General features: G+C 48.5%; 2 protein-coding genes and 1 pseudogene across 2 annotated transcripts in view; 2 read left to right on the forward strand and 1 right to left on the reverse strand.

Moving 5' to 3' along the window:
* KCNJ10 (potassium inwardly rectifying channel subfamily J member 10) overlaps positions 1 to 20502 on the forward strand; it is a 33686-nt gene that overhangs the window by 8309 nt on the left and 4875 nt on the right. The window lies entirely within an intron of this gene.
* Positions 4437 to 4774, reverse strand: LOC129655865 (mth938 domain-containing protein-like; annotated as a pseudogene).
* Positions 14150 to 14731, forward strand: LOC129654571 (40S ribosomal protein S18-like). Its single transcript, XM_055583879.1, has one exon. The coding sequence runs from the start codon at positions 14216 to 14218 to the stop codon at positions 14672 to 14674; it is 459 nt and encodes a 152-aa protein (XP_055439854.1). The 5' UTR covers positions 14150 to 14215; the 3' UTR covers positions 14675 to 14731.

The following is a 20502-nucleotide window of genomic DNA, read 5'->3' on the forward strand; positions in this document are numbered from 1 at the left end:
CACCGCCCACAGAGAGGTTTGGTGGGCCCAGGACCCCCGGCCCCAGGGCTTAGCCAGACACTGAATGGAGCAGTGTGGGGAAGATGAACCCCAAGCCGCCCCAGCCCAGACCCAGGGCGACCACCTCTGCACCCACCCAGTGCACTCCTGGTCACAGCCTCTTACAACCCTGTGAGGTAGACGGGAGCGTTATTATGTCCCCATTTTACGGGAAGGCTCTGACCAGCTGACATGATATGTCCAGGTGGCAAGACTGGACTCTATTCTGGAATGCTGCTTGGTGTTTTTCTGGTTTTTTTTTTTTTTTTTGTGGAGGGAGCAGTGTTGGTCACTGTCTGCCTAGGGGCTTCCTGGTTGGCTTGGTGGTAAAGAATCCCACCTGCAATGCAGGAGACCCAGGAGACTCAGGTTCGATCCCAGGGGCAGGAAGATTCCCTGGAGGAGGGCATGGCAACCCACTCCAGTATTCTTGCTGGGAAAATCCCATGGACAGAGGAGTCTGGCAGGCTACAGTCCATAGGGTCGCAAAGAGTCGGACACGACTGAAAGGGCTGAGTACACACACGTGCACTGTCTGCCTCTTGACCTCCTCGGATGACCTAGTCCATGTGGAATTTTATCAGAGCTATCTTTTGCCCATCTTTGTTGGGAAGAGTCAGGGCATATTGGGATGGGTGGTAGAGGGGGTAAAAAACAGGTACAAGAAGCTTAAATGGGATTCTCAGTCTAGAAGGAACTTTGAAAGGTCACCTTGACCTCTGACCGCCTCTGGGCAGGGTGAGTCTACCTCCTTTCATTTCCTGCCTTCCCATGAGCCCCACCCCTGCTGCTGACTGGATCACTGGAGAGAGAAGCCACATGGCCTTCTGGGCTAGGGTTTAGGGATTGAGATCTGTATTGATTTTAAGTCCATGACACTTGACTCTGACCTTCCCTGTTAATATCCTATGTCTGTATAAGGATCTATGGGCTTTCCTGGTAGCTCAGCTGGTAAAGAATCTGCCTGCAATGCAGGAGACCCCAGTTTGATTCCTGGGTCAGGAAAATCCCCTGGAGAAGGGATTGTCTACCCACTCCAGTGTTCATGGGCTTCCCTGGTGGCTCAGACCTGGGATCAAACCCAGGTCTCCTGCATTGCTGGCAAAATCTTTACCAGTAGGAGGACCCTTCTATTCCTTACCCCACTGCTCATCTTGGATGCTCCCCGGCTCGCTACCAGATTCAGCTTAAGCTGCATGATTCATCTGTCTTCCTCCATGTATGAACACTCTGCCCCAGTCTTTATTCTCTGGTTCTTCCGTCTCCAAGTGCCCCTTCAAATGCTCCCCGTTGGAGAAGGGGGCCTGGCCAAAATCTTCAGCCTGTCCAGCAGCACTCTGTCTCAGAGGAGGGATACGGGGAAGCCACCTCTGAATCTAGTTCTGCATCTAGTCAGTATCTTTGTGCCACTCTGCCCCCAAACTTCTTTTCTACAAGAAAAGATCTTGTAGGAAGAGAGAGGCTGGGATGAAGAAGAAAGCCAGGGTCATTCTCTGATTCTGGTGCTACAAGCCAGCTCTGTGACTGTGGGAAAGTTACTCAGCTTTTCTGGGACTTGGCTTTCTCTTCGATGGGATGAGGTGATTGGACAAGGAATGTGGATGAGGAATAAGTTGACAGCTGGGGAACGACGGAGCAGTTCCCTCCCAGGGTGACAGTAGACCTTCTCTAGGTTTCTGTCTGAGGGTCAGGATTGTTCTGTATGCCTGAGACCTGAGAAGGAAAGGGAGTGGCGAGGACACCGTCAGGGAAGGTGGGTCAGTTTCCTGAATACACATCAGAAGCTCAGGGCACCTATGGGGTTCCATCTCCATCGAGGGTGAAAATAAGAGGAAATTGCTTAGGCAGCAACAGGTCAATTTTGACTTAACGGGAAGTATTTCCTGGGTAAGGGATTACCAGGCAAAGGGGAAGGATGGAGAGAGGTGGACGACCCACTCCCCTTGAGAAAGAGAGGCCTGGTTAAGTCTCCTATTGAACAGAGGTGGTGGGGTGGGGGGCATCTAGGAGACAGTTCCAAAGGGGCTCAGAGCCCCTGTGGGCTGTGTGATTTCCAGCTGTCTCAGAGAAACTCTCTTGATCAGCTTCACAAACCCCACAGAGAGTGTCATTGGATCTGCCTTCTCCTAATGGGCCCCCTATCTGCTGTTTCTTCCAGCTCTTCTGGGTCTATCTCTGGGCCAGCTGCTGTTGTGGGAGGGCGGGTTAGGGTTTGGGTTAGATTCCTGAGGCCTGCTGATGGGCGGGGCACATTGCACACCCGGGACTGGGGCTGTGGTTGGAGGGGAAACCTCAGTGGCTAATGCTCCCAGGTTGGCCCTTCAGCACTCGGGGATCAAGAAAAGATCTTGTAGGAAGAGAGAGGCTGGGATGAAGAAGAAAGCCAGGGTCATTCTCTGATTCTGGTGCTACAAGCCAGCTCTGTGACTGTGGGAAAGTTACTCAGCTTTTCTGGGACTTGGCTTTCTCTTCGATGGGATGAGGTGATTGGACAAGATGACCATGGGGGCCTCCCAGCGCCAACACCCCATGATGGTAGAGCGGTCAAAGGAAAAGCACAGATCTCGGTTTCAGTGGGCCTGGGTTCACCTTGCAGTCACCTCCTCCTCACTAGTGGTCCTCCTGGGCGAGTCTGGTTCCCCACATTCATATGAGGGCAATGGCATCACCCAGGTCCCAGGGAGGATATAGGATGATGCAGTGTGCGAACACTCAGCACATGGCCTGGCTCATTGTAAGGACTGAGGCAGGGAAGTCCATGGCATATGGGGACACGGATGAGGGGCAGCAACTCACAACGAGGCTGTGGGCATCCAGAAGGGCTTCCCAGAGAAACTGACATCCACACTGAGGCTTGAAGGAGGGGTAGAGATCGACCTAGGAGAGTGGGGAGAGGAAGGGAGCTTCACGGAAGAGGCCCTGCTGTTTGCCGAGAACTGTTGGTGAGAGAAAGCATGGCCCATTCAGGCGCTGGGAGCAGCTTAGTGTGGCTGGAGATCAGAGGCCGTGTGTGAGGGGCATGTGGAGGGCCAAGAACACTGATGCTGGAGAGGGCAGCAGAGGGCAGCTTATTACACACTCTGCTGCCTGTAACCCTAGGAGCTTTTGAGCTGGGGTCCCTCCACTTCTACTGCATCTTCCTTTTCCTACTTTTCTTTTTCTCAAGCTCAGTCCTCTTGTCTTTGGTCACGTGGGTACAGGGAAGCACTGGGCTCCCCAAGAGGACCTGGTTGGTCCCCGGAGAAGCTCTGGGCCCCAGTTGTCTGACTTGGGCTCAGTCTGGGGTCCAGGTCTGGAGTTTTCTGCCTGTCTCCTTTCTCGCCATGAAAGAAAGATCTGCTTTCTGCTGAAGACTCTGGATTTCTGGCATTGAGGCTCCCTGTGTACCCACTGTGGACCTTGGCTGCCACACTGCCCCCTCAGGATATAGAGACGTGAGAGTGTTGGCGGAGGTGGGCTGAGGGCAGTGCGGAGTGAGCATGGAGGGAAACCAGAGAGAAGACAGGTCTTCAGCCTGGAGTAAAGGCTGACGGGGAGACCGAGTCAGCGCCCTCCGCTGTTCAAAGGCTGACACTGTCATGGGAAACTCGGAGGAAGGGCTTCCCAAGGATGAAGCAGGTCACTCGCCAGAAAGGGGGCCTGAGGGAGGGAAAAGAGATGTACAATGTCAATCCTATGGGTTCTTTTAAAGCCAAGAACTACTTAGCCAAAGCTCTGTACTAGGCACTGAGGAGGTTACCAAGATGAACACTGCACTGGTCAGGAAGCTGTTCAGAAATGATTCTCCTGGGGTTTTCTTGATGATCTAGTGGCTCAGACTCCATGTTCCCAGTGCAGGGAGGCCCGGGTTCCATCCTTTGTCTGGGACTAGATCCCTCATGCTGCAGCTAAGACCTAGAGCTTCCAAATAAATAAATAGTTTAAAATAAAAGAAATGATCCTCCTGATTGGGAAGGGGAGCATGATCCTTCCTGGAAGAAGTGGAACAGATAAAAGGCCCCCTCTGGCAGCTTCTCCTGAAGGTGCTTCTACACTGGGGGTAACGCTCATGCCTCCTCCGCTGCCTACATTGCCTCTTGGAGCCTCCACCGGCTAGCCACACAATGTCTAAGGTCCCAGACAAGAAAGGGGATAGAGAAGGGGACCCTCAGCCAGGAGGTAGTCAGCCTCCCTGTTTTCTCTCAGGTGGGAAGTCGCACTGGTCCCAGGACCCTAAGGAGCCAGTCCCATTAACCTGGCCTCCTCTGGTCTCCCAGGTTCTGGTGGCAGACCTGGTGACAGCTCAGGGGCTCCCTGGCCTCCACCCCAGAAACCTTATCTCCTTGGGCCTGGCATCCTGGGCTCTGTAAAAAGTTTTAAACAAAATTTGTTTGATCATTGCTTAGTGATTTATTCTTTTAAGGCTCCATCAGCAGGGGGAATGGAGACCACTTCTGCCCCGACTCCTTGGGTAAGCAAGGCATTAGCGTCCTTTGGACCCGCACATCAGTGCCTTGTTTCCTGAGGTACTCCACAGCTAATGGGGGTACCCTCCCGGCCTCAGTCACCCCCTGGCCAATCACAAGGATCTGCACACCCTTCTTGACAACTTCCTGCTCATCTGTAGCCTGCACACCAGGAATTATCAGTTCCTATCAAGTTCCCCCTGGCCACACTTTGTAGTCCTTATAGATTTTGGTAGAGCCTGGTACTTCAGTTGCCCCTGTGAGAGGGTAGAAATTTCAGGTGAAGACATAAGGAACTTAACTGAAATCCAGTGTGCTCTCTTCAGAGATGCATTTCGAAACATCTCTGTGCTTTACCTCTCATCCTGGGCTTTAAACAGCCTGCTAGCTGCCTGGAGCTATCAAGGTGCGGGGTTTGGGGGAGGAGGGCAAAGGGGCTGCAGAGCATGATGGAGGAACTGGATTCTATTGGGCATCCCTCACTGAACACCTTTCCTACCGTTTGGCAGGGTGAATGGGTTTGGAGGGAGCTTTGCCTTGGGAATTATAGGGAAGTAGGATGAAGGAGAAGCAATGGCAACCCACTCCAGTACTCTTGCCTGGAGAATCCCATGGATGGAGGAGCCTGGTAGGCTACAGTCTATGGGGTTGCGAAGAGTCTGACATGACTGAGTGACTTCACTTTCACTTTTCACTTTCACTCATTGGAAAAGGAAATGGCAACCCACTCCAGTGTTCTTGCTTGGAGAATCCCAAGGATGGGGGATCCTGGTGGGCTGCCGTCTATGGGGTCGCACAGAGTCGCACATGACTTAAGTGACTTAACAGCAGCAGCAGCAGCAGGATGAAGGAGGTGGGCGGAAAGCCTCCTCCAATTCCAGGGCTATAGGAAGTCCTACTCCATGAAGCACTGTTACCCTGGAGAAAGGACAAATAAGATAGGGGGAGCTGGAGCACCATCAAGCCCAAGGGGGTGTGGAGAGGCACCATGAGTAAAGATCCACTGGGCTTGGAGAACAGAGGGTCCAGCTTTGCCATTATATAAACGTTAGCAAGTTACTTTACCTCTCTGATCCTTAGTTTCTCTAATTTGGTAGATATTTTTCTTTCATCTGCAAAGTAGGCTAATAATAATACCTTATATTTACATAAGAGCCATAGAGATTTCAGAAACTTTAACTCCTGTAATCCCAAACACACAATGGAAGGTTTTATTGCCTCCTTAGGTGAGGAAATAGAGCCCTAGAGAGATGAAGAGATTGATTGGAGTTCCTATGCCTGGTAAATGGCACAGACCAGGATGGCCAATAGTGGAAAAGAAGAATAGATAGGGACCTCTGGCTGTGACTCAGACCTGCCAAGATAACAAACAGGTTTCCTTTGTAAGGCTAACTGCATTGGAAAATGGCTCTCTGTATCACCATGTTGAGAAAGATTCTGAGGCTCAGTGAGAAAAAAAAAAATGGACTGTGATGAACTGGTGATATCTTTGAAGGGCGGGAGGTGGAGTAAGTGATGGCCCACCTGCAGCATGGTTGGCATCCCCAGCCAGGAGTCACACCAGGACTTCATGTCTAAGTCCTTTCCCTATACTAATCAATTAGGTTAAGTTCAAAGGCACCTGCTTAAAAGAGAACTAAGATATAGCCTCTGCCTTCAAAGAGCTCATCATCTCTGAAGAACAGAGGAGTACTGAACTGGTGACGTGGTAAAACGTCCCAGGAATGTAGAGGGCATCTAGTGGGCATTCTAGGTGGAGGGGCCTGCTTGATAAAAGCTTGGGGGCCATGCAAGTGGGGGTGCAGGCTGCATTTGAAGAGCCATTGGCAGTTCTGTATGGCTAGAATATGAGGTCTGAAGGGGAAAAGAACCAGAGGGAGAGGCTGTGAAAATCAGGGTGGCATCAGATGGGGAAGGATTCAGAATGCTATGTCTAGATGTGTGGGTTTTATTGCAGAAACTGTGGAACTCTTTGAGGATGGAAAGCCAGAGCGATGGGATGTAACTGTATTGTTGAAAGGCGCTGCTGCGGCTGAGGAGGTGGAGGTGAGGGAGGCGAGGCTGGGGGGTGGGGAGACAGAAGATCATTGCAGTGTTTCAGGTGAAAGAGAACTTGGGCAGCCTCAAAGAAGACGGAGAGAAGCCCACAAAGGCAGATTGATAAGACCTAGTGAGCCACTGGATGGGGGGCAAGAGAGAAACGGAGGGTGACTCTAAGGTTGCAGCTTGAGCACTGAATGGGTGGTGATTCTGCTAACAAGAGGGGAAGCACAGAAGAGACTCCCTTTTGAGAATAGCGAGTGAGTCTGAACATGGTAAAACTATTACCTTCAGTTAGAGGGAGCCTGTAAGGGTTGGACTTAGAAGGCAGAGGTGAGGGGAGATCTGTGGGAGTGGCTGAAACAGCAGAGGAAGTGAGAGCAGAGTGGTTAGAGATGAGAGCCAAGGAGGATCCCTGAGAAACATCAGTAATTCAGGGTCAGCAAGAGGCCACAGCAAGAGAGATGGGCCAAATGTAAAGGGACAGGGAGATGGGATTTCCCTGGTGGTCCAGTGGTTAAGACTCTGCGCTTCCAATACAGGGTATGCAGGTTCAATCCCTGGTCGTGGAACTAAGATGCCACAGCCGTACTGTGCGGCCAAAAAATTAAAAAAAAAAAAAAAAAGAAAAGAGAGGGAGGAGAGAGCCTGGAGGAGCACCTCAGAGAGTGATGGTGAGACCCTCCACACAGGCTGTACTGGCCCACCCAGTGCTCTTGGTACATCTGTGTGCTTATCTAACTCTCCCAACACCCTGGGGAGGTAGGCATCATTAGACCCCCCCCTTTTTTTTTGCAAATAAAGGAAAAGGAAACTCAAAGAGTTTAAGTGATTTTCCCCAAATCCCAAAGCCTAGACGTGGCAGAGCTGCTAAGAGCTAGTCAAAGTCTCCAGATCAGTGGATCCCCATCACATTGCAGTTAAGAGTCAAAGGACAGTCAAAGGAGAGAGTGTCCAGAACAGACAGACTGGTCATCAGTCTCACATGATGCAGAGAGACTGCTGGGGTCAAGGGCTGACAAAATGCCCTTGGATTTGATGACTGGAAGTTAAGCTGTGACCTTGGAGAGAGCTTCTTGGAGCTCTAGCTGCCACCCAGCTGGCTGTGAGGATCAAGTGAAATTGTTTCTAACGTGCTTTGCAGAACGCAGACCCTGGTAGTTTGAAGGAGACTGGTGCTCTTGTTTTTATTGTTATTAAATATTAATAGATTGGACCACTTGAGATTGCTGACATTTTAAAAAATGGGTAATTTTGTATGCTTTAACCTAATAGTAAAAGGAGGGGGCTGGGGTGGAGCTAGGGCGGCTAGAGCAGGTGTAGCCCAGCTGCCCTGGGCACAGGCAGTCTCCTGGGGCTGGGGTGCCCTGCCCCCTGGTGGTGGGAAGGTGAGCTTCAGCACAGAACGGGGGGCGGGGTGTTGGGGGCAGGTAACCTGGTGAAGCTTGAATTTGCGGAGTGCTCTCATCTCTTCTGCTCCCCTCCAGCCATCTGCAGCACCCTCTATGCTAAATGCAGCTGGGCATGGGGGTGAACTCTCCCAGCGGGGCTCTGTCTGGAAGAATACTTCTAACTTCCAAACTAGGGTGATCCTCTCAACTAGTATCATTGGGAATCAGTTGGGTTCTATGGAGAATCTCAGGAACCCAGGCCAGGTGGTGCCTGATTAAAGAGTCAGGGCAGCTGACACATGAACACGAGGTCTTGAACCAAGCCCTTGGTCATCGCCGGCCCAGCTCCTCTGAAACCTCCCCCAGTGTCCTTGGGGACCTCTTCGGTGTCTCAGGTCTTACCAATGACAATAGAATAACAATGACAACGGATGTTATTTGTATTAATGCCATTGCTTCTCAGCGCCTCAGCTGTGTCTTAGCGCCTGATTTTTCTGGTTCTTCAGTCGAGGTGAGGAGGGGTGGGTTAATATCTCTGAGACGTTCTTCTGAGGTGAGGACCCAGACGGGGCCAGGCCGGGAGGCTCCCCAGATGGCTGGAGCTGGGGCTGAGGAGGCACTGGTGCATCCTTTGTCCTCAGCTGAACTCTGGATGGTGCCAAGCTCCTCACACAGGACCAGGATGTGCAGCCCTATGGCCCCACACAATGGGTAGGGGCAGACACTGTGGCCAGGTGGTGACTCAAAGAGGGAGCACACGCCGGGGGCAAGGGGAGGCAGGTGCATCAAAGAGGCAGTCGTCACCGGCTGCACGTGCCAGGAAGTCATCTCCCTCTCCAGCTGGGGGAAGGAGGTCCCCGAGGAACCATCCCCCTCTCCCCGCCCCGGTAGTTCTTTGCAGGAATGCTGTTCCCTTCTCATATGGGACAGGAGTCACTGCCAGGGAATTGGGGTGGAGGAAGAGGCTGTGGTCCTAATCAGCCCACACTGACTGGGGCGGCGTCTGGACAGAGGAGAACATCTGACAAGGCTCCATCTCTGTGTTCCTCCCTCTTCTGACCGGAAAGCACAAGAGGGTCAGAAGGGCCAGATGGAGGTCACAGGCTCCCAGGAAATGCTTTGAAGGCTTTTATCCTTTCTTTTGATCAGGCTATGAGAACTTTCCAAACGTTGACACAAGGGAAGAAAAGCCTATTCTTCCTTGGGCCAGGGCCTTGTGTCAGGCCGAGGCTAGAGGATGGGAGGGAAGGGGAAGGAGACAGGAGGGTGGGAGGCAGAGCCTGCAGTGACTCAGCTGGCAAGGCAGGCCCTGGACACACACACGGCCCTTTTTTTCCCCACCTCAAGATTTGTGTGCATCTGGCTCAGTTTCTATTTGTTTATTTTCTTTGGGGCAGGACAGGAGGAAGATTAATGAACAAAGACATCAACTTTCAAAAGAACCCCAAACCCAGCTCCATTCCTCTCCCAACCTTGAGGGCTTACATAACCCCAGAGTGCTTTTCTTCCAGGCCTTCCTTGACACCGTCTCCTTTCTCCTCTCTTCCCCTCGCTCGCATTTAGAACACTTGGAAGCCTAGAAATGCTTCTTTTCAGTCCCCACTGTGCAGCTGATCTCCTCCTGAGGGCCTCCAAGGTCGCTATTCAAGTTGGAGCTGGTATCCAAAACAGAGATAATATGGTTGGTGAGAGGAAGCTAAGTAGTAGTCTCCTGTCTCCACCAAGGCCAGTGGGAGGGATGGGACCCATCTGCACAGGGAGGGGTTCAGGCTAGACATGGACTTTAAAGCAGGAAGTGATCTTGATAACTCTCAAGCACAGTGCATCCCAAATTGACCCAGCAACAGGTTCTAAAAGGCAGAAGGAATTTTATCCCAGAAGATATAGGTGTGGGTCATAAGCTCCCACACCCTGGATATCCTTGAAATCTGTTTTGTCTTTTAAATTACATAAAATTTTCACTGTACTCTGTTTTACATCGTTTGTTAAATATTGGGGCTTCCCTGGTGGCTCAGACAGTAAAGACTCTGCCTGTAATGCAGGAGACCTGGGTTTGATCCCTGGGTTGGGAAAATCCCCTGGAGTAGGGACCTTCTCCAGTATTCTTGCCTGGAGAATCCCATGGACAGAGGAGGCTGGCAGGCTACAGTCTATGGGTCATAAAGAGTTGGACACGACTGAGCGACTAACACTTAACTGTGTAATATTAACTATGTTTAATAGTAAAATAAGATTTCCCCTCAGAATCCTTGAGTGAAATTGATATCTTAGGAAGGTATGTTAAATTTAATCCTGTGGCTTTGAGCACCTCTTGGCATCCTAGTTTGAGAAGTATGGAGCTAATATGATGCCCTTTTTTCCACAGTTAAGGAAATAATGGCCAAAGAAGTTTAAATACTTACCCAAGATCACTGTTAGTCAGAGGCAGAGTTGAGGCAGGTACCGAAAGCTCTTGTTCCCAGTCCAGCCCACTGCCTACCTATGAGTTCCTGATACCCTGGCTCCGTCTCTAGGACGCTAGGCTCAGACACACACCTAACTCAGCTGTCTAAGATGTGTATGGGCTTGGAGACCCACCCAGCCTCCGATCATGCTCACAACCCCACTGTTTGTGCACAGGGCTCTCCCAGCACACAGCACCCGAGCATGATGGGCTGTTGTTGGGACAGAGAGTGAGCTGGCACTACGACTTCCTGTTTCTAGCCACCCATTCATTTATCTATACCCCACTGTGATTGGTTCAGGTACTCCTGTCCCTTCAAACCTAGAATAATTGGATAGTGGGAACTCTTCCTATCTTCCTAGAAACTGCCTCCCTTTCTGACCCCATTTTCAAATCCCTGCATCAAGAAGCCATCTCTGGAGGGAGGAAACAGGGTGAATGGGAGGTTGTGGGGCTTAGAATGCCTCTACTAACATGGGCACCTTGGCTTTGGGATGTGGGTGGGGATACAGTGACACAGATTTTGGAGGTCAGAGGTGTGATTTGATGGACAGCACAGTATTCCTTCGGGCTTCCCTGGTGGCTCAGACAGTAAAGAATCCACTTGCAATGCAGGAGACCTGGGTTTGATCCCTGGGTCGGGAAGATCCCCTGGAGAAGGGAATGGCTAACCACTCCAGTATTCTTGCCTGGAGAATCCCATGGACAGAAGAGCCTGGTGGGCTATAGTCCATGGGGTGGCAAAGAGTGGGACACGACTGAGTGACTCTCTCTTTCTCACACACACACACACACACACACACACACATACACACACACACAGTATTCCTCCATATCACCCTCTTCCAAAATCACATGTCCAGGATGCAAGACAGAAGGCAGAAGAAACTTGGAGGAGAAAAAGGGATGGGCCAGACAGATGTAGGGGGAGTGAAAAGACAAAAAGGAAGGTGAAAAGAAGGATAGACAAGGGGAGATACATTTTGGTAAAACAGCCAGTATGAAATATGAGCAGGGCAGTGCAGGTGATAGAAGAGATGAGAAGAGAGTTGGGAGCAGAGTCCAAGGGAAGGAATGGGGAGGATAAAGACCTGTCATGCAGACCTAGAAGGAACACTAGGACGGAGCAGTCACACAACAGAGAGTATGACCACCAACCCTCAGACGCACCCTGGGTGATTGCTGCACATTCTTCACACCTGGCTCTTGCGAGCCCCCATCCTGCTCCAGGTGTCCATCTTCTCTGGTTGTTGAGTGTGAAATCTGCTCAGCAAAGGCAAGGTCACTGTAATGTTAACCTGAAGCTATAGTGGAGAGAACTTTGTAATGCAGCCAGAACTAGATACTAATCTCAGCTCTGCTACTTATATATTGGGTCACCTGGGCTCCTTGCATCCCAGTTCCATAAGGAACTGAAGAATGGAAATTCTGCCCGGGACATCCTGGGCGGTCCAGTGGTTAAGATTTCGCCTTCCAACACAGGGGGTGTGTGTTTGATCCCTGGTTGGGGAGTTTAGATTCCACATGCCTTGTGGCCAAAAAACCAAGACATAAAACAGAAGCAATATTGTAACAAATTTAATAAAGACTTTAAAAATAGTCTGCATCAAAAAAAAAAAAAAATCTTAAAAAAAAAAAAGAAACAAAACAAAACTCTGTTCCTGAGTTGCTGCGAAGGTGAAATGTGATGTGCTGGTCTAAACTAGGCATTCAAGAAATGATAGTTGCCCTCATTCTCTCTCCTTCTCTTTCCCTGAACCAGCCGCCAGGAAGAGGAAGTACTCCGTGGTCAGAAGAGAAGACTCCCCCTGGGGGCTCTGAATGGGTGTGCACTACAGGCAGGGGACCAAGTCCCTGAATCTGATCCCTGTGGGAGGCGCTGGGCTCCATACCCAGGCCACGTGGCTCATGCCCCTCATTCTAACAGCCTAACCTTTAAATCCATGAAGCTGACCACAAGGCAGGAGGGTGTTATGGGATCAGAGCCCATCGTTGTTTTCCCATTTGTCCCATTAAGTCTCATGTGCACTCAACACTTCTACCAAAATGACTGGCTCCTCTCCCCTGCTGGCCCTGGGTCGCCTCAACGCTATACCTTTTGTTCCTACTGCTCTCTTCCCCGAGGGGCCTTCTCTTTGACCCCACCCCCAAACTCCAGTCTCTAAGGGTCCAAATCTTGCCTTCAGGCTCAGTCCCAGTGCCACCTTTCTCTAACATAATCTCCCCTGGCTGAAACAGGTGTGGAGGAAAAACCTCAACTCTTCTTGTTACTTACTGATTATGTTTCCTGGTAAAAAAAAATGAGGATAATAGCAATTATATGAGATAACATTAAAATATCCCCAACAGCTTAGCCCAGTGCCTAGCACTTAATAGGTGCTCCGTCAATACATATTGGTTGTCTTTCCAGCCCCATCGTCTTGAGCTAGATGTCACCTTTCCCTTTGCAAAGTCCCCCAGGACTTCATGGATCTTCCCCCCACCCCGTGGCACTTATCACATTTTGTCTGCTTTGTGGTTGTCTCCCTTATTTGATTGTAAGGTGCTCAAGGCTAGAATCTATATCCAACTTACCTCCATAATTTCAGTGTCCTGTTTAGAATCTGGCACCTAGTAAATGTTCATTGTATAAATGCACGAACACACACCTGAGAATGCATAAATATGCCTATGCAGTGGGTGCATCATTACAGATGAGGATGTTTGGTTTGTTTGCATATCTAATAGTGCTGATAATTAGTTATTGGCATTTCAGTGGATACAGGGAAGAGAAAACTCATCATAAAAAAATAATCAAAAGAAGATACAAACAAGAATGGGGAGTGAGAAGGCCTCAGAGGGAGAGAGACCCTGAACCAGAGTGAAGTTCTATCTGTTGTCCTCAGACCAAGAGCTTCCATATGCCCTCGGTCCTCGTGGAGGAGGATTCTCAGTATGCTTACATTGGCCCCTGTGGCTGGAGTGATTTGGGAGTACCCTCCTTCTCATTTATTTACTCATAAACTACTTCTTGATAAAGAAGACTCTCCACATGGACATCACCAGATGGTCAACACCGAAATCAGATTGATTATATTCTTTGCAGCCAAAGATGGAGAAACTCTATACAGTCAGGAAAAACAAGACCAGGAGCTGACTGTGGCTCAGATCATGAACTCCTTATTGCCAAATTCAGACTGAAATTGAAGAAAATGGGGAAAACCACTAGACCATTCAGATATGACCTAAATCAAATCCCTTATGATTATACAGTGGAAGTGAGAAATGGATTTAAGGGACTAGATCTGATAGACAGAGTGCCTGATGAATTATGGATGGAGGCTCATGACATTGTACAGGAAACAGGGATCAAGACCATCCCCATGGAAAAGAAATGCAAAAAAACAAAATGGCTGTCTGAGGAGGCCTTACAAATAGCTGTGAAAAGAAGAGACACGAAAAGCAAAGGAGAAAAGGAAAGATAGAAGCATCTGAATGCAGAGTTCCAAAGAATAGCAAGGAGAGATAAGAAAGCCTTCCTCAGCGATTAATGCAAAGAAATAGAGGAAAACAACAGAATGGGAAAGACTAGAGATCTCTTCAAGAAAATTAGAGATACCAAGGGAACATTTCATGCAAAGATGGGCTCGATAAAGGACAGAAATGGTATAGACCTAAGAGAAGCAGAGGATATTAAGAAGAGGTGGCAAGAATACACAGAAGAACTGTACAAAAAAATCTTAATGACCCAAATAACATGATGGTTTTATCACTCACCTAGAGCCAGACATCCTGGAATGTGAAGTCAAGTGGGCTTTAGAAAGCATCACTACGGCTCTTCCACTGGAGGCCTACACGCCGCCGCTGGGGCCGCCGCCATGTCTCTAGTAATCCCTGAGAAGTTCCAGCACATCTTGCGAGTACTCAACACCAACATCGATGGGCGGCGGAAAATTGCCTTTGCCATCACTGCAATTAAGGGTGTGGGGCGAAGATATGCTCATGTGGTGTTAAGGAAAGCAGACATCGACCTCACCAAGAGGGCCGGGGAGCTCACCGAGGATGAGGTGGAACGTGTGATCACCATTATGCAGGATCCACACCAATACAAGATCCCAGACTGGTTCCTAAACAGACAGAAGGATGTGAAGGACGGGAAATACAGCCAGGTCCTGGCCAACGGTCTAGACAACAAACTCCGAGAAGACCTGGAGCGCCTGAAGAAGATTCGGGCCCACAGGGGGCTGCGCCACTTCTGGGGACTCCGTGTCCGAGGCCAGCACACCAAGACCACAGGCCGCCGTGGTCGCACTGTGGGTGTGTCCAAGAAGAAATAATGTGTGGGCTTTGTGTTAATAAATAGTTTATACAGTAAAAAAAAAAAAAAAAAGAAAGCATCACTACGAACAAAGCTAGTGGAGGTGATGGAATTCCAGTTGAGCTATTTCAAATCCTGAAAGATGATGCAGTGAAAGTGTTGCACTCAATATGCCAGCAAATTTGGAAAACTCAGCAGTGGCCACAGGACTGGAAAAGGTCAGTTTTCATTCCAATCCCAAAGAAAGGCAATGCCAAAGAATGCTCAAACTACCGCACAATTACACTCATCTCACACGCTAGTAAAGTGATGCTCAAAATTCTCCAAGTCAGGCTTCAGCAATACGTGAACCGTGAACTTCCAGATGTTCAAGCTGGTTTTAGAAAAGGCAGAGGAACCAGAGATCAAATTGCCAACATCCGCTGGATCATCAAAAAAGCAAGAGAGTTCCAGAAAAACATCTATTTCTGCTTTATTGATTGTGCCAAAGCCTTTGACTGTGTGGATCACAATAAACTGTGGAAAATTCTTCAAGAGATGGGAATACCAGACAATCTGACCTACCTCTTGAGAAACCTATATGCAGGTCAGGAAGCAACAGTTAGAACTGGGCATGGAACAACAGACTGGTTCCAAATAGGAACAGGAGTACATCAAGGCTGTATATTGTCACCCTGCTTATTTAACTTCTATGCAGAGTACATCATGAGAAATGCTGGGTTGGAAGAAGCACAAGCTGGAATCAAGATTGCCAGGAGAAATGTCAATAACCTCAGATATGCAGATGACACCACCCTTATGGCAGAAAGTGAAGAGGAACTAAAAAGCCTCTTGATAAAAGTGAAAGAGGAGAGTGAAAAAGTTGGCTTAAAGCTCAACATTCAGAAAACAAAGATCATGGCATCCAGTCCCATCACTTCATGGCAGATAGATGGGGAAACAGTGGAAACAGTGTTAGACTTTATTTTGGGGGCCTCCAAAATCACTGCAGATGGTGATTGCAGCCATGAAATTAAAAGACACTTACTTCTTGGAAGGAAAGTTATGACCAACCTGGATAGCATATTCAAAAGCAGAGACATTACTTTGCCAACAAAGGTCGGTCTAGTCAAGGCTATGGTTTCTCCAGTGGTCATGTATGGATGTGAGAGTTGGACTGTGAAGAAAGCTGAGCACCGAAGAATTGATGCTTTTGAACTGTAGTGTTGGAGAAGACTCTTGAGAGTCCCTTGGACTGCAAGGAGACCCAACCAGTCCATCCTAAAGGAGATCAGTCCTGGGTGTTCATTGGAGGGACTGATGGTGAAGCTGAAACTCCAATACTTTGGCCACCTCATGTGAAGAGTTGACTCATTGGAAAAGACCCTGATGCTGGGAGGGATTGGGGACAGGAGGAGAAGGGGATGACAGAGGATGAGATGGTTGGATGGCATCACCGACTCGATGGACGTGAGTTTGAGTGAACTCCGGCAGTTGGTGATGGACAGGGAGGCCTGGTGTGCTGTGATTCATGGGGTCGCAGAGTCGGACAAGACTGAGCAACTGACCTGACTGAAACTACTTCGTGAGTACCTACTGTGTGTCATACATTGTGTTAATCATACGTCAGGCTAATCGAAATATGCTATACCTGAATCCTTATTTCAATAAGCTTCTTTGTAGTAGAAGATACATATTATACCAAGTAGATGTGCAATAGAAGATATAGATGGAATATAAATATACACACACACACATATATATATATATATATATATATTTTTTTTTTTTTTTCCCCAGAGGCTTAAGGCTGTGGGGGTCAGAGAAGTCCTCATGGAAAAGGAATCATTTGAAATGGGCTCTGAAAGATATCTCGACTATATAAAGACAAGGAGAAAGGGAGTCCAAGAAGAGACAAGAGAATGAACAATCCTTTGAAGGCAGGAAAACTGGGGTTTGTGCAATAGGGACCAGGGGACTGCTGGTTTGTCTGAAGTTTGCCAAGGACAGAAGAGGCAGGAAATAAGGCTGGAAAGAAGGTACAGAAGCAGACTCTGCGAATGCTCCAGACTGAGTTTAGCCTGTCTTTGATACCTAGTGGACACATCATCTGTAAAACCTAAACCAAGAGTAGAAGGGATTGAGCTGGGGAAGGATCTGAGATAGTTATAGTACAATGACAAATGGAGTTTGGAGGGAGAAAGGTTTGGGAGGCCAAAGACCTCGATTTACCAATCACATCATCTCCCTTGGCTTCAGTTTCCTCATTCATAAAATAAGGATTGTAACCTTAACACCTCATAGGAATGCCACGAGAGTAGAAGTGCTATGTGAAGTACCGGATGCATGTGCACTGATTCGTGATCAGAGGCGTAGCTTAGGAAGAGTGATCCGGTAGCAGTGTGGGAAGGATTTGGGGAGAGAAAGAATAGAGACAGGAGATGAGTAGGAGGTTGATGGTTCAGCCAAAAGGTATTAAGGACCTGAACTCAGACAATGAAATGAGGAGGAAGAGACATAGTAACAAATCCACAGCATGTGGCACCTGATGAATATTGGGATGAGGAAGGAGCAGAGTTTGAGATGTTATGAAACATTTTCAATGCAGTTAACTTGGAGATTATGGCACTGTTAACTATTTAAAATTTTTTTTGGCTGTAACATGCATGCAGGATCTTAATTCCCTGACCAGGGATCAAACCTGTGCCACTTACATTGGGAGTACAGAGTCTTTTTTAAAAAAATTTTTATTGCAAGGTGTTTGCTTTACAATATTGTGCTGGTTTCTGCCATACATCAACATGCGTCAGCCACAGGTATACATACATCCTCTCCCTCTTGGACCTCCCTGCCAGCTCCCTCCCCATCCAGCCCTCCTCCGTTGTCATGGAGCACTGGGTTGAGCTCCCTGTGTCACACAGCCAATTCACTGGCTATCTAGTTTACATGTGGTAATGTATGTTTCCATGCTACTCTCAATTCGTCTCATCCTCTCTCTCACACTGTGTCCACGAGTCTGTTCCCTATATCTGCATCTCCACTGATGCCCTGCAAATAGGTTCATCAGTACCATCTTTATAGATTCCATATATATGCTTAATATACAGTATTTGTCTTTGACTTACTTCAGTCTGTACAATAGGCTATAGGTTCATCCACCTATTAGGACTGACTCAAATGTGTACTTTTTTAAAGCTGAGTAACATTCCATTGTATATATGTACCACAATTTCTGTATTCATTCATCTGTCGATGGACATCTAGGCTGTTTCCATGTCCTAGCTACTGTAAAAAAGTGCTGCAGCGAACACTGGGATACATGTGCCCCTTTCAGCTACGATTTTCACAGGATGTATGGCCAGTGGAGGGATTTATGGGTTATATGGTAGTTCTATTCCTAGTTTTTTTTTTTTTTTAAGGACTCATGTTGTTCTCCATAGCAGCCATATCTATCAATTTACATTCCCACGAACTGTGCAAGAGGGTTTCCTTTTCTCCACATCCTCTCCAGCATTTGTAGATTTTAAAATGATGGCCATTCTGATTGGTATGAGGTGATACCTTATTGTAGTTTTTATTTGCACTTCTCTAATAATGAGTGATGTTGAACATCTTTTCCTGTGTTTGTTGGCCATCTGTATGTCTACTTTGGAGAAATGTCTGTTTAGATCTTCCACCCATTTTTTTGATTGGGTTGTTTTCCTGGTATTGGGCTACATAAGCTGCTTGTATATTTTCGAGATTAATCCTTTGTCAGTTGTTTCATTTGCAATTATTTTCTCCCCTTCTGAGGGTTTCCTTTACTGGAGCACGAAGTCTTAACCACTGGACCACCAGGGAAGTCCTGGCACTGTTAACTATTTAGGAAACGAAAGCGGGGCAGAAGTTGAAGAAAGAGAATTCATTCACACGTGGAAATGGATGCATTTAGGATTTGTATCCCAAAGCTTCTTCATTTGGGTTGCTCTTGCCACAGAGAGGACAGATAAAGCTCTTTGCTCAGGGCTGCTTCCCCGCCAACCCCACTCCCAGCCTGACAGGTACACAGATCTAACTGCCCCTCCTCCACTGCCTCAGGGAGGGGGCTGAAGCATCCTTTCTGGTCATGCCATTTGGCAGAGTCCTCCCCAATGCCCACAGCTGTGTATAGGCTTGTTCTCCTCCTTCATCCTCTTGGAAAGGGAACTGCAGACCCAGAGGGAGCTGGGACCTGTGCCTGGGGCTTGCTCTTTCCCACCTTTTGAAAAAAGAATTCGTAAACATCTGCACACGTGTAAACTTGGGCCCCTGTGAGGTAGACCATGGCTGCAGCCCTGACTCAGGCCTTTGTTTGTCCAAATCAGGGTTCTAGTCATCCTTTTACTCAGACTTTCTTAACAAACTGCACTTAGTACTAGTGAAACAGGTGATGTGCACAGTCTGTGGCCTTAAATTTAGAACTCACAGATGGCAAACAATTGTAAACAAACCATTGCAAAACACCATGATGTTTGAAAATAGGAATGTGTACAAACTGCTTCTGGAGGCGGGGAGGTGGAGATGAACTGTTTCTTCAACTGTCAGGCAGGCTTCCAAGGGGGAAACTAACACTTGGGTGAGTTTTGAAAGATAAGCTGAAGGTCATCATCCTGGTGGGCAAGGAGCAGGGCGGAGCAAAATCAGATCCAGAGGTAAAGGTAGACGTGAGGGGCTTTATGGAGCTAGAGTCTAGGATATGAGCAGAAAAGTGGCCAGACCAAAGCCAAGGAGGAGGCAGGGACCAAATCATGAAGAGCCTTGAATGTTGTGCTCAGAGCAATGGGGAGGCAGGAATCAGTTTTAATCACAGGAGGAGTGTGCGTACTGCAGAGCAGTCCGGTACTCAAGAAAGGCTCTGATAAATCCATTCTGGAGAATAAATGACTCATGAGCTCTTACATAAAGAAATAAAGCTTAGATCCATCTGCAGGTGTGAATCAGGAGGGAGAGGTGTTTGCTAAGGGAACGTGCCAGACATCACGGTAGGTGTGACTGGCCTTTGTTTTAGGGACTCATTAGCTTAATTTTGGAGAAGGCAATGACACCCCACTCCAGTATTCTTGCCTGGAAAATCCCATGGCGGAGGAGCCTGGTAGGCTGCAGTCCATGGGGTCGCGAAGAGTCAGACACGACTGAGCTACTTCATTTTCACTTTCATGCATTGGAGAAGGAAATGGCAACCCACTCCAGTGTTCTTGCCTGGAGAATCCCAGGGACGGGGGAGCCTGGTGGGCTGCCGTCTATGGGGTCGCACAGAGTCGGACACGACTGAAGTGACTTAGCAGTAGCAGCTTAATTTTTGGAGTAGAAAGAAGGTGATTGTGTCTGACAGCTGAGAGGCTGCTTTTGTTTTCAGAATTCTTCAGCTACTGTCCCTGGTATCTGGCTGGGACTGTTCTGGGGAAACAGCACCCTCTAGAGGAGACAGTTAGGTGTTTCAGGTGGGGCAGCAACAAATCATTTCCAGAACTCTACGCTGCCCGCTTCTCAGGGGCCCAGCCAGCCCTGGGGGTGGAGTGTAGCAGATTTGTTTATATGCTTCTGACTCTCACTACTGTGGAGAACAAAGCTGCCTGGCGGTGGGAGGTAGCGCAATAGCTGGGAGCAGCGTGTAGCAGCTGGAGGAGGCAGATACAAAGGCTGGCAACAGCAGGCCCACAGTTGGAGGCGGCAGTCACCACTAGCAGTAGCCCAAACCTCCACTGCCCAAGAATCTGTCGCCTTAACACTGGCCTCTGGAAGCTCTGCGCCCCATCTTCTCTGTCTCAGCTGTGCTCCTCTATACAGGAGACTACAGAGGCACCTCCTGAGAACATGAGATGGTGAGAATGAACTCGGGATATACGGAAG

Source organism: Bubalus kerabau, chromosome 6 (assembly GCF_029407905.1).
Source record: "Bubalus kerabau isolate K-KA32 ecotype Philippines breed swamp buffalo chromosome 6, PCC_UOA_SB_1v2, whole genome shotgun sequence".
Lineage (NCBI taxonomy): Eukaryota > Metazoa > Chordata > Mammalia > Artiodactyla > Bovidae > Bubalus > Bubalus kerabau.

Coding starts and splice junctions, on each gene's coding strand:
- LOC129654571 (XM_055583879.1), top strand. CDS start 14,216: ATGTCTCTAGTAATCCCTGAGAAGTTCCAGCACATCTTGCGAGTACTC.